Here is a 15,848-nt window from a genome sequence, read left to right as displayed (position 1 = left end):
GCTGCATAAAACCCATGTAAGTGCCCTACACAGTTAAACATTGGGCATGTTAGAGGCTGTTCTTTAATCTGATGCCATGTCATCCACAGGTTCGCCTGGAGTGGCCAACAGACCTTGCTGTCAACCCCATGGACAACTCCCTGTATGTTCTAGAGAACAATGTCATCCTTCGCATCACAGAGAACCACCAAGTCAGCATCATTGCGGGACGCCCCATGCACTGCCAGGTTCCTGGCATTGACTACTCCCTCAGCAAACTAGCCATTCACTCTGCTCTGGAGTCAGCCAGTGCCATTGCCATTTCTCACACTGGGGTCCTCTATATCACTGAAACGGATGAGAAGAAGATTAACCGTCTACGCCAGGTAACAACCAATGGGGAGATCTGCCTTTTAGCTGGGGCAGCCTCAGACTGCGACTGCAAAAACGATGTCAATTGCAACTGCTACTCGGGAGATGATGCCTACGCGACTGATGCCATCTTGAATTCCCCATCATCCTTAGCTGTAGCTCCAGATGGTACCATCTACATCGCAGACCTTGGAAATATTCGGATCAGGGCAGTCAGCAAGAACAAGCCTGTTCTTAATGCTTTCAACCAGTATGAGGCTGCATCCCCTGGAGAACAGGAGTTGTATGTCTTCAACGCTGATGGCATCCACCAGTACACTGTGAGCCTGGTGACAGGGGAGTACTTGTACAATTTCACATACAGTGCTGACAATGATGTCACTGAATTGATTGACAATAATGGAAATTCCCTGAAGATCCGTCGGGACAGCAGTGGCATGCCCCGCCACCTGCTCATGCCGGACAACCAGATCATCACCCTCACAGTGGGTACCAACGGAGGTCTCAAAGTTGTGTCCACACAGAACCTGGAGCTTGGCCTCATGACCTATGATGGGAACACTGGCCTCCTAGCCACCAAGAGTGATGAAACGGGATGGACAACTTTCTATGAGTAAGTAGGTTTGTAGAGTATTTCCCAAGAGCACCTATGCTACCCTAGCTGGCACCAGGATTGGTGGTCCATGTAGCTTTAACAATTGTTTACTCACGTTGTCTTCTTAACTTTAACGTCTACCTGTGGCCCCAAGACATTCATGTCCCCCCTCCCTGACTCCTAAGCAATTTGCATTATTGGGTCTCTGATATTGAACATCCTCCCTACAAGAGTTGGGAACTCCTGTTGCCTGCTTGCTGTTGCAATTTCAGGATATTGGACACGCACAGCACCTGGGGAATCAAGTGTTGATTAACTTTGCTGATTACTCATGTTGGCCATGGGTGCGGAAATTAGAACCTAAAAGGCAAGATCCTGGTGGGGCTCTTTTAATTTGCCAATAGGTCCAGCAACACACTTGATTGCACAGACAGGTAGATAAACTCTGAATTTCCTCTTTAGCAGAAGCAGATCAATACAGATAAAGTGCTAGGTATATTAAAAGATGCCCGAACTGGTCATATTTCCCCTAACAATTATCTCATACCTAATAGTCCCACCTTTCATTTTGCCAAAAAGCTGCTTTCCCTTGCTCCTGCAGGCAGCTTTTGGTCAGACTGCCTGCTGTTGCTGGTATTAACCAGTGGGATGCTGGTTGGAGGAAACTGCTGAGGCTTCATTTCCCCAGTTGCTGGCTAAGACTGGGATGGAATTTGCAAGTATTTAGTTCTCCTTGATGGTGAAGGTTCTGCTTAGCCCCTATGTATTAGGTGTCCTTGCTATTTTATCTCTAGTTGTTGCTGCTAGTTGAGAATTTGGTAAGTTAGGGAGGGGTTGTCATAGAGGGAAAGTGGGGGCAACAGAAGACCTCATTGTTGATAACTCCCAAATCCAGGAATGTTCACTTCCTGTTTGTAGTCCAGCGGGTTTAGGGGAATGTAAAGGAAGCTGTTGCCACCTGCTGGAAATTTACTGCACTGCAGAATGGCTTTCCCTTGCTCCGGCTTCCTTCCTTGGGCAAAGCTGTCTTTCTCAGACTCCTGAAGCATCCTAAGATCCTTCAGGGCACTGGGACTTGATCAGACTTTACCAACCAGTGACTCTGTCCCTGAAGGCACCATCTGAGTGCCATCTTTAGCTCTCACATCAAATTAGAGTAAAGCTGTGCTTCAACCCAAATACCTCCCAGATTTTCCTCTTCCTTTGTAGCAGTTCCACCTAAAGACACAATGTATTTCAGAGGTAATTTGTTGGCTCACCTGACACAAGAAAAACAATGTCACTCTCAGGAGGCCAGTCTGAATTAGGGCTGACTGTAGTGAAGAAGTTCATGCTTAGACATGAACTCCGACTGGGAGAATATTTTCCAGGAGTGGCCCCTAATTTAACGTAAATATGGGCATGATTCATAAATTTAAAAAAACATGTTCATAAATTAAATGGAAACTGCATAAATTTTTTTCTCTCTTGCTTTGAAGAGCTGCTTTTTTTTTCATAATGTGAATAAAGCAAATTATCACAAATTTTCCATTGTAGGGTTTCAAATGCATAAGGTTTTCTTTTTCCTCCTAAAAAGATGGTGAGTTCTTTTTGTTCTGTGCTACCTTTTACACACAGTCAGGAATTTGCCCATTTGAATATCAGATCTAAACTTCACTTCTTGTTGGGGCTGCATTCCTTTAGCCAAAACTTTAGAGAAAGGCGTTAAACCACACAGACGCTTGAGGCTGTTAGAAAACAGTCTGTCCTTCAATGAGAGCTTCCTTTCGCGGGATTCCTCTCTTTCCATCCTGTCGCCTGAGGCAGGAGCAGATCCTCCTCTAGGTGGGAAGAGCAAGATACCGTCTTCTGCACAGCACTTTATATGTAGAGAAGCATTTGCCTGCTAAGAGCTCATAATGACCCTTTAACTACAGGTTTGATTATCCTCATTTTACAGATAAATAAATTGAGGCTCAGACAAGGGAAGCGACTCCCCCAAGGCCACACAGAGAGTCAGTAATGAAGCAGAACTTAAATCCAGATCTCCAGGTCTAGCGTTCTTCGCATTATATGCCAGTGTCCTGAAGCAGGGCTGTGAGTAGAATTTGGAACTCTCACCTTCAGATTCCAAATGGGAACTGTCCCAAAATTTGGAGGAAGAAGCAACCCAATAAGACAAATCCATTAATGACTCTGGGAGCAGGAAAAAAAGGTGGAGAAAAATAACACTATTGACTTATACTGGCCCTATTTTATGGCCAGCCAGTTCCAAAAAGTTCCAGGAAGCCCTAGCCTTGGAATTAAAATTTCCCCAGGTGTAGGCCATTGCATCCTGATAGAAGATGTAGCCTGGTCCAGGTATATCTCTGAGGTAACACAGGTTTCCCCAAAAGACAGCATGGTATACCAGAAAGCTCCTGGATCTGGAGTCAAGATGATGGAAGTATGAATGTCACATACTTACTGAATGACTTTGGACAAGTTACTTAACCTCTCTGAGCTTCAATGTCCAGATCTGTCAAGTGGGGATATTAATGCAAACCACATAGGGGTGCTGTGATAATTCACTGAGATAATATGTTTTCACAAATTAGCAAAGCACCTAGCATATAGAAGTTCAACAAAGGGTAGATGCTAATTGGATTTAGGGGAATAATTAAATATGCCTCTGTCTCCATCCCACTCCTCAGCTTCCAAACAACCAACTGCATAGTGGATATAGGAATAAGATAGATGGAGATTAATTTTGGAAAAGTAGAATTAAATATTTCAGTTTTCACATTTGGTCTTTACTTAACACTTCACTTTGCGTTTATCCTCTTTCCATTTATTTGTGTCTTCTTCAATTTTTCATCAATGTCTTATAGTTTTCAGTGCACAGGTCTTTCACCTCCTCGGTTAAATTTATTCCCAGGTGTTTTATTCTCTTTAGAACTGTTTTCTTAATTTCTCTGTCTGATAGTTTGTTATTAGTGTATAGAAATGCAACAGATTTTTGTATATTGATTTTGTATCCTGTAACTACACTGAATTCTGTTATTAGTTTTAACAGCTTTTTGGTGAAATTAGGATTTCTATAATATCATGTCATCTGCAAATAGTGACCATTTTGCTTCTTCTTTCTGATCTGGATGCCTTTTATTTCTTTTTCTTGCCTAATTGCTCTGGCTAGAACTTGTAATACTATGTTGAATAAAGGTGGCAAGGGTGGATGTCCTTGTCTTGATCTTAGAGGAAAAGTTTTCAGCTTTTCACTGTTTAGTATGTTGTTAGCTGTGGGCTTGTCATATATAGACTTTATTATGTTGAGAGTTTTTATCACAAATAGTTGTTGAATTTTGTCAAATGCTTTTTCTGCATCTATTGAGATATGATTTTTATCCTTCATTTTGTTAATAAGGTGTATCACACTTATTGATTTACAGATGTCAAACCATCCTTGCATCCCTGGGAACAAATCCCACTTGATCATGGTATATGATCCTTTTAATGTATTGTTGTATTCACTTTGCTAAGAGCTTTGTTGAAGATTTTTGCATTTAAGTTCATTAGGGATATTGGCCTGTAATTCTCTTTTCTTGAGTTTGTCTGCTTTTAGTATCAGGGTAACACTGGCCTTGTAAAATGAGTTTGGAAGAGTTCCCTCCTCTTCTGTTTATGGAAGATTTTGAGAAGGATTGGTATTAATTCTTCTTTGAATGTTTGGTAGAATTCACCAGTGAAGTCATCTGGTCCTGGGCTTCTGTTTGTTGGGAGGTTTTTAATTTCTGATTTAATCTCCTTACTAGTATTCAATCTGTCTAGATTTTCTGTTTCTTCGTGTTTCAGTCTTGGTACGTTGTATGTTCCTAGAAATTTATCTATTTCTTCTAGGGTGTCCAATTTCTTAATGTATAGTTGTTCATAATAGTCTTATAGTCCTTTGTATTTCTGTGGTATCAGTTGTAATGTCTTCTCTTTCATTTCTGATTTTATTTGAGTCCTTTCTCTTTTTCTCCAGTTAATCTAAGTAAAGGTTTGTCAGTTTTGTTTATCTTTTCAAAGAACCAGCTCTTAGGTTCATTGATCTTTTCTATTGTCTTTTTGGTCTCTATTAATTTATTTCTCCTCTGATCTTTGGGCTTTGTTAGTTCTTTTTTATTTTTAAATACCTTTTGCTTCTGGTTATAAAGCATGAAAGTAAGACATACTGGTTACAAATAATTACTGAAACATGGGAAAATACGAAAACACCACCATTAACATTGAGCTGTTTATATTTTCAGAGAATTTCTTCTATATGTATTCATTTTTTTTACCTCTCCTCTCCTCTCCCAAAAGTATAGTATCAGGGGAACATATTTTGTACTCTACTCTTTCCACTCAACAATATATACATTTTTATACCATTAAATATAAATCCATGTCATCAATTTTGATGGCTTCATAGGTTTCTACTCTATGAATAGATTGATCGGTTATTTAACAAATCTTCGATCAATGAACATTCAGGTTGTTCTATTTTTCACTGTTATAAATAACTTCTTTGTATCCCTGTCTGAGAGGCAGTTTCTTTATTAGCTAAAAAAGCACAAGGGAGCCCCTTTAAATTGGAGGACCTGAGTCCCATTCCCGTGATGGTGGTAGAGCCAAAGGCTGGGCACCCAATCTCATTAGGTTTCCTGCTTACTGTTCTCCCCTCCCTACCTTTGCCCAACTGGCCATCCAGCTTAATATGGTTCTGCTGTCAGCCTTCAAACATCCACAGAGTTTCACACTTTCCAGTTCAACCCAGAAGCAAAATTTCTCAGATCACTGAAAGTCTGAGCCGGATCTACATTCCTTTATTTCCAAAATATTTACCAAACACCCTCCATATTTGATTTTTCTAACCCTAGGCACTAAATGATAAAGTCCACCAGGCCACAGTGGTTCTCTTCACAGGCCCTCCCCATGAGGATCCTTCTTGTGAGCCTGTAGAGGTACCACATGCTGTACAAACTGCAGTCTCCATCACTCAGAACCTGCCAACTCTGTCCCTGTCCCCAGCACAAAGGGAATCGCACCCAGAGAATGAGCAGTTTTCCTTCTTTTCAACTCTCCAAGCAAAGTGCCTTCATTGCTCCAGCTTCAGTAACTCTACCCCAGTAACAGATCTCATCTGGGAGAGCTCAAAGGCCTCTACATTCAGACCTTGGAAAGAGCCTGCTTGCCTTTCCTAGGGCATAAGGAGGGCCCAGGCTTTCATAATACAGTGGATCTTCCAGAGCAGGGAAATGTTCTATCAAATAGAGCAGGCTTTTTACTAAAGGAGGTGGAAAAAAAAAAACCCCATCCTTTGAGAGTAAAGTTGACACATATACATAAAGAAGGAGGGCCCAATTTCAGGCAAGGTTCTGGCAGCAGAGCTTGAGCACTGGTGTACCTAGACCCGGGTGCTGAGGACAACTGAGGTCAAGTGAGTCATTGGGAAAACTGTCCAAGAAGGCTGCTTGGGGAGCTGAGCTGTGGTTGGTTTGTGGCTATAGGACCAGAGAAAAGATGTGCTTGAGCCAAGGCATGGAGGTGGCATTTGGCCCAGGCTGACTGTCCAGAGGGCTATGAGGTAACAAGCGGGACAAGGTTGTACCAGTGTAGAAGACCAAAGGTGTGAATGGTCTCAAATGCCAGGTTTTGATTTGATTGAGCAACCAATGGGAAAAGAGTGTGGTTGGTTCAGCAGAAAAGTAACATAAGGAAACTGATAATATTTAGGAAGATTAATTTGTTGGCTTTGTGGAACACATAAATAGCAAAAGAAGCTTACAAGTAGCTGTTCTAACTTCAGAAAGAATAATTAAGTACACCCTGCTTGAGACCAGGTGAAATGTTTTCACTGAGTTGAAGTCAGGTATATCGGTGGGAGAGAAAGCATCACCACTGTTTCTCAGGTCAGGTTGGGCTTTTGATGATTGTGACAAGGGGCCTCAGTGTGATGCACCACCTAGCCACCCTACCTTCCAGTCTCTCTTTCTCTGGCTCCATGAGTCTGCCCTTTGTGTGGTTCTGAGCTTTGGGACAGCTTTCAGCCCTTGTGACTGTGTTTCCAACCAGTGTTTCTGTCCTCCAGCTATGACCATGAGGGCCGCCTGACCAATGTGACACGCCCCACGGGGGTGGTGACCAGTCTGCACCGGGAAATGGAGAAATCCATCACCATTGACATTGAGAATTCCAACCGTGATGATGACGTCACCGTCATTACCAACCTGTCTTCAGTAGAGGCCTCCTATACAGTGGTACAAGGTAAGCCCTAAACTCACCCCAGACTCCGACCCCAGCCAAGCTCAGAGGTGTGAGTTACCTAGCCTAGGAGGACTTCCAGAGGCCTAGAGCACCCCTCCACTTGCTGTTTCAGTCAAATGTCCACAGCAAACAAACTCTACAAGAGGTCAGTCTTGTACAAAATGACTTAACCAGATTCAGGAAAATGTCATCAATACCAAACCAAATGTCTAGATATTTGGAAATGCCTATGTACCTATCTGAAAATGTCAGTTGTCATCCCCACGTGCTCTCTCCCCACCTCCTCCTACCCCATCACCAGCACTCACCACCAACCCAACAAACAGTTACTTTCTCAAAGCCTTTTTATTCTCTTGGGTCCCCCCTTTTTTTTTTTTGGTCCCATTCTGATTCTGTTTTCCAAGCATTTGTTTGTTGAGTTCGTTGCCCTAGAATCAGAGCCCTTTAGCAATCTCTTGCCAAGACTGGGATCTCAAAGGTTTCTGACCACCCCATGGTTACTGTTGCTGTTCGACATGACATACAGTCCAGGACAGGCACAAGGGCTGGCAAGAAAAGGAATTGTGCAGATTAATTTAATTAAGATATAATGTCGGTGGGCTAGCCCGTTGTCAGAGGATAAAAGTGTCCTCTCAGTAGATAAATGGTGACATTTCTGGACTATTATCCCATGACAGAGCCTGTTTTAATGACTCTATTGCTGCTCTGCCAAATGATTAATGATGTAGATGCCATCCTTCTGCATGATGGCTGCAGTCGCAAGAGTGACAGATACACACTTGCTCACTACCCCAGAAACCAGCATCTCAGAAGCCAGCCCAGCCAGACTCCTTTGCCTGGATAATCAGGAAGCAACATATCTGTAAAAGGAATCTCTGACTCACATTTCCTTCCTGGAACTTTTCGATAAAGGAAAAGGTCAGAAGTCTGACTGACTGGTGTAGATTCCATTTGGGGAGATAAACACACGTTATCAGCACCCACGGGCTCAGTCTACCTCATGCTATTTGAGGGTCTTCAGAGTTCTCTTGAGTGGAGGTGGCATGATGGTGGAATCAGTGGCAAAAACATGAGGAATGGGAAGGTTTCTTTTTCTCTGGATTTTCTAGAAGAATCCTAGACTTGATTTGCAGTGGATCTGACCTGTGCTTAGACCAGCAACCTCAGGTTAGATGGTAGGCAAAAGGGAAAAAAATTTTTAAGTAGTTTTCATTTATTTTTTTTCCATTTAAGCTAAAATGTATATGTTAAAGATCAGAGATTTGATTGACACGAACTGTGTAGGCGATCGACATCTTTAAATGTACTATTAATAGTCTTCAGCGAGTAAAAGAAAAATATCACAGCATAATTATTTCTGGAGTGCCACATATTAATAATGTTTTTCTTTCCACGGATCAGTAGCATCTCTGCTACTCACCTGAACATTGTATGTGTGCTAATTGAAGGCAGCCTTAGACAGACAGCTGCAAAGTACCATGGAAACCTATAAAAATAGGGGTTCTGTTCTCTTATGACTAACAGAGTGGATAATTTATTTCCCTGTCCCCACCCCCACTTACATTTCTCCAGATCAAGTGCGGAACAGTTACCAGCTCTGTAATAACGGTACCCTGAGGGTGATGTATGCCAATGGGATGGGTGTCAGCTTCCACAGCGAGCCCCACGTCCTGGCGGGCACCATCACCCCCACCATTGGGCGCTGCAACATCTCCTTGCCCATGGAGAATGGCCTAAATTCCATTGAGTGGCGCCTAAGAAAGGAACAGATTAAAGGCAAAGTCACCATCTTTGGCAGGAAGCTCCGGGTAAGTGGTTCTACCCAACTGGTCACCACCAAGTGGCAGAGGACACACCCTTTCCTCAATTGCTGAGGAAATTTCCCAGCATTCAAGCTTCCGTTACTCCTTTCTTCCCTGGAAAAGATAAGTCTTTCCCTTGGAAGGTAGGAGCCATATCCCTTTAGGACTCATACCTTGGAGAAAATGTTCTCCACTTCCTAGGACTGAAAAAGGTGGGGATTTACCTTCTGCTATAGTTAGAAATAGCTTTGGTCTTTTCACGCTTGCCATCTTCTCCCTCAGCTCTCACTGTTTGGCCAGCTCAGCAAATGAATTGGTGCCAGCGCCTACCATGTGCTGTTTAATTTGCTAAATACTGGAAGAATGAAAATTGTTAAATGTGTTCATAATATTCAAGGATCGCTGACCGTCTGGTAGAATATACAGACACAGGATAATCCGATGGGTTAAGTGAGAAGATGGAGGAATGTCCAGGTCCGATGGCATTCCAGAGGAAGAGATATCCCCTAGCCTGAGTGGATCAGGGATGGCTTCCCAAGAGGAAGTAACAAGCAAACCGCAGCAGGAAGTTTTAACCAACCCTAGCTTCCCCAGACTCGGCAACGTACCCACAAGTTACATCATTTAAAAACTAATATGGAACGTTTATTGAGGACTTTTATGATACAAGCACTGTGTTAAATGCTTTACTTGTATTATCTTATTTTCAACAGCCTCATGGGGGTAGTTGTTATTATCTCCATTATTCAGATGAAGGAACACAGGCTCTGGGAAGCTGGAAAATGGCAAAGCCAGGCCTCAGCCCCTGTTCTGCCTGTCTCTCTGGCTCACTTGCCAGTATTCGTAACCAGCAGGCCACACAGCTTCCTGTTTACATCCACATTATCATCCAGATAATCTGAGCTCTGCTCTGGTCACTTATCTGGCACGAAAAGGGATGGATTCATACCATCATGCCAACCCTTTCCCCAGGACGAATCCTAGGGATCCCAGACTTCCTCACGTTCAGCACATGTTTATTGAGCGCCTACTGTGAACCAGGCTCTGCTCCATGCACTGGACATACATGCACACCAGGCAATGCCCCTGCCCTCCTGCAGTTTACACTCAGCGATGGGGGGCAAGAGGGGCAGATAATAAGTAAACTAACAAATAACTGAAATAATTGCAGATTGAGATAAGCACTAGGAAGACAGTCAACAATGGAACAGGGCAGAGTTTAACAAACGCTTTGTAATCCCTGAGAGCAGAAGGCTCAGCATCAACAAAACTCAGGTCATAACTTTCCCGTGTTATTGGATTGAAATCCCGCCAGCCCAGGTGACCTCCCTGCAGAGCCAGGCCACTCCATATTAAGATTCTGCCTTTGTCTAGTTGGAGTTTAATTCTCCACGTTAGGTTATCAGCAGTCTCCCATGTTTTTCTTCCTCTGCTGGTATCTGCAAAGTTGCAAGCTGCAGTATCTTCCTAAAGACAAAAATGAAATGAGATTAGTAGCTAAATCCTTAATGACTGGATTTCAGGGCTGTGTAATTGATTTTTGATACGCTGCACTGTAGAAGTTGATTATAAGTAGTAATCGCGCCTTTTCTCTGATAAATCAGTTATGCATTTTGACTAAGTTTTCAAAATAAAGATAAATGTGGCCCTAAAATAAAATGGCTATAATCCCAACTCTGAATATTAAAAATCTTAATAATGGTACTTGTGGTAATTAGCAGAAGTTAGGCACGCAAGTCTTATAACTGAATTTCTGCCAGGGTTAGATTTGCTGGCATCGTGTTTATGCAAATCAAAACACAGCTTTATCTATCAACACCTCAACATTTAATTGTCTGGTGTTAGTTCCTGTAACAATAATCACATATCCATTTAGCTCTCTTAAATGAAAATCACTATGAGATTATAACAGGTTGAGTGGACTGAAAATGTAATTTGAAAATGAGGGAGAAAGCCTGGAATTTATTTGCATCTCATTTATTTTAATTCAATTCATAAATTGTTTAGTGAATGAAATAAAAGCAACTCGTGGAAATTGCAGGGGAGCAGTTGGAAGAAAGTGTAAGGAAAGGTGGAGTGTGAGGTGGATTAAGGGAACCTGGCAGGGAAGTTTACAGCCCCTAAACCAAAGGTACCTGTTGGCCCCACAAGGCAAGCAGGCTGTCTTGGCCGATAAGAGTGCAGGCTCTTCTCTCCTTACCTCCAGTCCTGACATTTCTTTTCACTCTGTTTCAACTCAATTGTCAAATGGGGCCCTGACATTTTTCTTTCCTTCAAAAGATGTTTACTAGAATGGACTCTTAAGGGAACATTACATTTCACAACTATAATTGTTTTCCTGTGTGTGTCTAATTTTATTTTCTCTTTGGTTTAACTCTCTTCTGTATGTGGGCTGCAAATTAAACTATTTCAAATTTAAAAAAAAATATGTTTACTAAGTGCCAACTATATGTCAAGCGCTATGGAATGAGTAAGCTATAGAGAGAGAAAGAAAACTAAATCCTTGCCACCAGGGAGCTTACAGTCTAGTGGAGAAGATGATGTAAGTAGTGTGATGTAAGCTTTAACAGAGGCCAATATCACAGAGAATGGGATACTGCCTTGTAGCAGTCAGGAGAAGATAGGTTGTGGCCAGGTAACAAATAAGCCCTGAAATCTCTTAAGATCCCACAGTCCAAATGAGTCAGGCAGCTCTTCTTAGTGATGGCCCACTGCAGTTGCTCTATCTGATGATCCTGCCATTTTAAGCACATGGCCTCCAAGTTGCTGGGGAAGGGGCCATGATGAGCTGGCCTGAATGTGGAATACATCACTCCCATCAGCCCTGCTAAGAACACAGTTGGGTGACTTCAACATAACTGCAAGGAACCCTAGGAAATGTTGTCTTTCCGAGTACCTAAGAAGATGAAAAAGAAAGGAGATGTGGTGAACACATAGCAGGGTCTCTGCCGCCCTGATCAGGTCTGCAGGTTGAAAGAGATCAGGAAGAGTGTCACAGAAGCATTGGAATCAGTTCTGAAGAGCAGTAGGAATTAGCCAGGCAAAGATAGAGGGAAGGGGTGATCAGACAGACAGAGTCACCTGTGAAAAGGCAAAAGTCAAAAAGGGAATCGCATTTCAGAAAACTTGACCTCAGTCTGGCCAGAGAGAAAGGGAATGTGTTATACTGCTGTGCAGAAAAGGAGCATGTTAGCCAGGGTCAGCTCACGGAAGGGAATATTTTTCAAGGCTGGCATTTATCCTGAGGACAACGGGGAGCTGTTCCAGGGTGTAATTAACAGAGTGATGTGTTGGGATGTGTGGTATTAGAAAGACCTCACAGGCTTCCTCAGGTGTGGAGGAAGAGAGATTAGAAGGGGACAAGATCGGAGGAAAGGGACAGCATGGAGGCTGGTGCCATAATCCGAACAAGAAACTAAATCACTAGCGGTGAAGAGAGAAAGAAGAGACAGGGAGAGATCTGAGAGATATTTAGCACCTACAATTAACAGGGTGTGGCAGCTAGCAGTGGTGCTGTGTCGTGCTCACCTTTTGAGGGGCCTTCTCTGAGTTCGTGTAGACTGGGGAGCTGAGTGTCCAGACTTTATGGGCTAGCCTGCCAGGCTACATGAAGAAGAGAAGCTAAGAACTGAACCCAAAGAACAGAGATGTGAGATTCTGGCAGTCCCAGCACTGCCTCTTAGAAGGGGAAGAAATTGAACGAACTTTAAAGTGCAGCCACTTACCCAGCACCATGTAATTGTTGCTCCCTATGGACAGGAGGGAATTGGCAGAGAATCTGTGGCACAGGAACTGAGGGTATCATGCATTGAAGCAAATAGCCCGACCTTTCCCAGGACTGGCAAGCTCCTGGAGTCTGGCCAGTTGAGTGGTATGAGACACCAAGGCTTTGACTTCCCTGGAGTTCAGAGAAGACCAAAAATCTAACCCACCTAGATACCCCGTCTCCCAACAATCCGGTGAAGGACATCTCTTAGCTGAAGAACGTGTCAGCAGCTCTTCCTAATAGGCTAGTGAAAGGTGAGATGGCAGGTGGATGGACCACAACCACCAAAAGCTTTATGATGCTTTGGCAAAATTTGGAGTGTTAGTCCCTTCATCCCTGCCCAAACAGTGTGAAGTTTTTCATTACACTTCCCAGGGCTTCTTAAGGAATCTCATTTGGAAGAGGAAGCTCCCTTCACCACCACCGCTCTTTCCTCTGTTCTCTCTGGCCTTTCAGAAGCTCATGTAGTAGTTGCATCTCTACACACCATGAGCACAAGGACCATCTCCCCACTGTATCTCTGGTGACAAGTGGTGTGTGGTGGGCACTCAAACAATGGATGACAGAGGAATATGTGATGACCATGCCCCCTTGGAAGGTGCTTAGTGTGTAAAGAACCCCTAATAAAAGCAGGCATGAGTTCACATTCACATTGCCCCTGTGTCTGTGAGGAATCCTTCCACCTCAGAAGACAGGAAGCGCACTCAAACTAGCTCAATAACATGGGCATGCATTGTCTTGCCTAATGGGAACCCTGAACGAGAGGAGCTAGCCTGAGTGACTCCACAGCCCAAACGATGTCATCAGGTTGATGTCTCTCTCTTTTTGTCTCTTTCTCACAGCCCCCTTCCATCTCCTAGCAGTGTTTCTCTGGCAGCTGGCCTAATTTTCTCCTATAGTAGATTGGTGACCTCTTCACACTGCGGGGGGGCGCAGGGGGGAGGGGTGAGTCAGGCCGACTTGGACCCAAAGTTGACTCCAGGCTTACACCAGCTCGGCAGACCCAGGGGAAAGAGGAAAGGCTCTCCCCTAGCATTTATATTCTTTAAAAATTCCTTGGAGGAACTGTGATTGGCCTGGCACAGATGGAGCTCACGTCCCTGGGCCAATCACTGGTCAGGGACATGGGATCTATGATTGATCAGGTCTGGGTCACATGGATCTTGTGATGGACATCTCAGTAAAACCACTCAGACTGGGGAAACCTTAGAGAAAGGGGTTGCTGCACCCAGAAAAGGAAGGAAAAGATAGTAGGTTAAATCACACACATACCAGATATATTCTCCATCCTCCATCCCTCCAAAGCCTAATCTGAAGGCAAATTCCTGGCCCCAGCATCTGTTAATGCCTCCTCCCCACCAGCAAGCCTTTTTCCTAGACTTTTGGAAGAGAGAACTGAAACCAACCCCTTCTATTAAGACTTAAAACTTCTGCTCTTTCCTAAAATGAATTTAGTGCATAATTCTCTCCAAAAAGGCAGGCATATTCCCACCCTCTAGGATATTTCCTCCTGCTTGTGACTTACATGGAGATTGCAAAAGCAAGAAACAGCCGTATGTGTGGGTAGCAGAACAAAAGGAAAATTGCTTCCCAGATAATTTTCCATTATGATATTAGTATTAGTGTTATTAGTATTCCAAGAAGAAGTGGGAGTTAGTAATTTTGTTTTGGTTACCATATAATTAATATGACATTGCAATTACACGTTGGCTTGTGTTACTTTTACTTTTGTGGCAAACGACAGTGACACAGGAGCAAGGTGAGAGGCGACATTCATGTGTGCATGTGAACACACGCACATGTGGACTCAATTCTGCATGGAGCCCACTCAGGTAGGTCTGTTAACATACAGTAGTCATGAAAGCCTGAATTTTATCAGCTCCTTCCTGCCACTGCATTCATTCTGTACCGATGAATATTTTATTTTTCAAACACCTATGATGTTCTTGGCACTATACTAGGCACTGAGTGTATGTTAGTGAACAAAACAGACGATTTTAAATTGTGAGCCATGCTTGTACAGGCAGAACAACTTGTGATAAATTTAATATTAGCCTCAACAATGCATAATTAGAAGGACAAGCCTCTGCCAACATATTAAACAATGTATTCCCCAAGCAAACATTACTTTTGGATGACTTCCTGTTTGGGATGGTGTGATGGAAAGGTGGAAAGACCCTCATGGGGCTTTACCCTATGCCATAGCAAGGGGAAACAGATAATAATCAAACAAATAATATAAAGAAATTGTGATGGGTGCTATGAAGAAAAATATAGGATGTGGATAATAGGGAATATCTGATTTAGATTAAGGCCACTCTAAGAAAATGACATTTGAGCTGAGAACGGAATGAAGAGTAGGAATTTTCTAGCCATAGAATGGAAAGAAAGGCTTCTATGCTAAGGTACCAGCATGTGCAAAGGCCCTGAGGCAGAAGAGACTGTTGCTTGTGTCCTGAGCAGAAGGAGAGCGAGTATAGCTGGAGCAAACTAGCTGAGGGTAAGGTCAAGAAGACAGGGCCTTATTGGCACTGGTAAGGATCGTAGAAATGCAGAAGTCTTGCCCAGATTTACTCACTGGTATATGTAGAGGAGCTCTCATCTGCTGGCTGGACTACCTTCCTTCTTAGAGGCTAGGAGACACACAACACTGCTGACTTCCGGAAGATCAGGTTGAAGGAAGACAAGTTCAAGCCCATTCAGGTCATCTGAGCTGAGCCTCCATACCAGAGGCATCTCTTCTCTGCCACATCCCTACCAATGGACCACCCCTCCACAGCATCTGAAATGAAGTTCTCTGCCTGTGCACGGCCCTTGCCTACTACCCAAGCTTTCACTTGCCGACCTCCCCACCTGGAATATTCTCCCTGACTCTTCTCCTGCCCTCACCCATGAAGTCTTACTCATACTTCAGGGCCCCACTGAGGCAGCACTTCCTCTGGGAAACCGTCCTTGTCAACCCAGTACTGGCTACATATCCCTCCTCCATTCCCGGAGTTCCTTCCCTGTTTACTCTCACGACCACATCCATGAGTTTCATTGTGTGTGCACGTGTCTTTATCCTCTACTGACCTGTAAGTTTCATAAG

The 15,848-nt window shown here is 43.5% G+C and overlaps 1 protein-coding gene across 7 annotated transcripts in view; it reads left to right on the top strand.

Annotated features, from left to right (window-relative positions):
- The window catches only part of TENM2 (teneurin transmembrane protein 2), a 1,159,540-nt gene that overhangs the window by 1,108,873 nt on the left and 34,819 nt on the right, over positions 1-15,848 (top strand). For all 7 annotated transcript variants that reach the window (XM_046666360.1, XM_046666359.1, XM_046666362.1 and 4 more), the window contains 3 exons: positions 90-964; positions 7,017-7,192; positions 8,765-9,000. In XM_046666360.1, coding sequence (XP_046522316.1) covers positions 90-964; positions 7,017-7,192; positions 8,765-9,000 — 1,287 coding nt within the window. The remainder of the gene's footprint in view (positions 1-89; positions 965-7,016; positions 7,193-8,764; positions 9,001-15,848) is intronic.

This window comes from Equus quagga, chromosome 7, assembly GCF_021613505.1.
Source record: "Equus quagga isolate Etosha38 chromosome 7, UCLA_HA_Equagga_1.0, whole genome shotgun sequence".
NCBI lineage: Eukaryota > Metazoa > Chordata > Mammalia > Perissodactyla > Equidae > Equus > Equus quagga.
The sequence above is the reverse complement of the archived record's forward strand: the minus strand, read 5'-3'. Positions and strand labels throughout refer to the sequence as shown.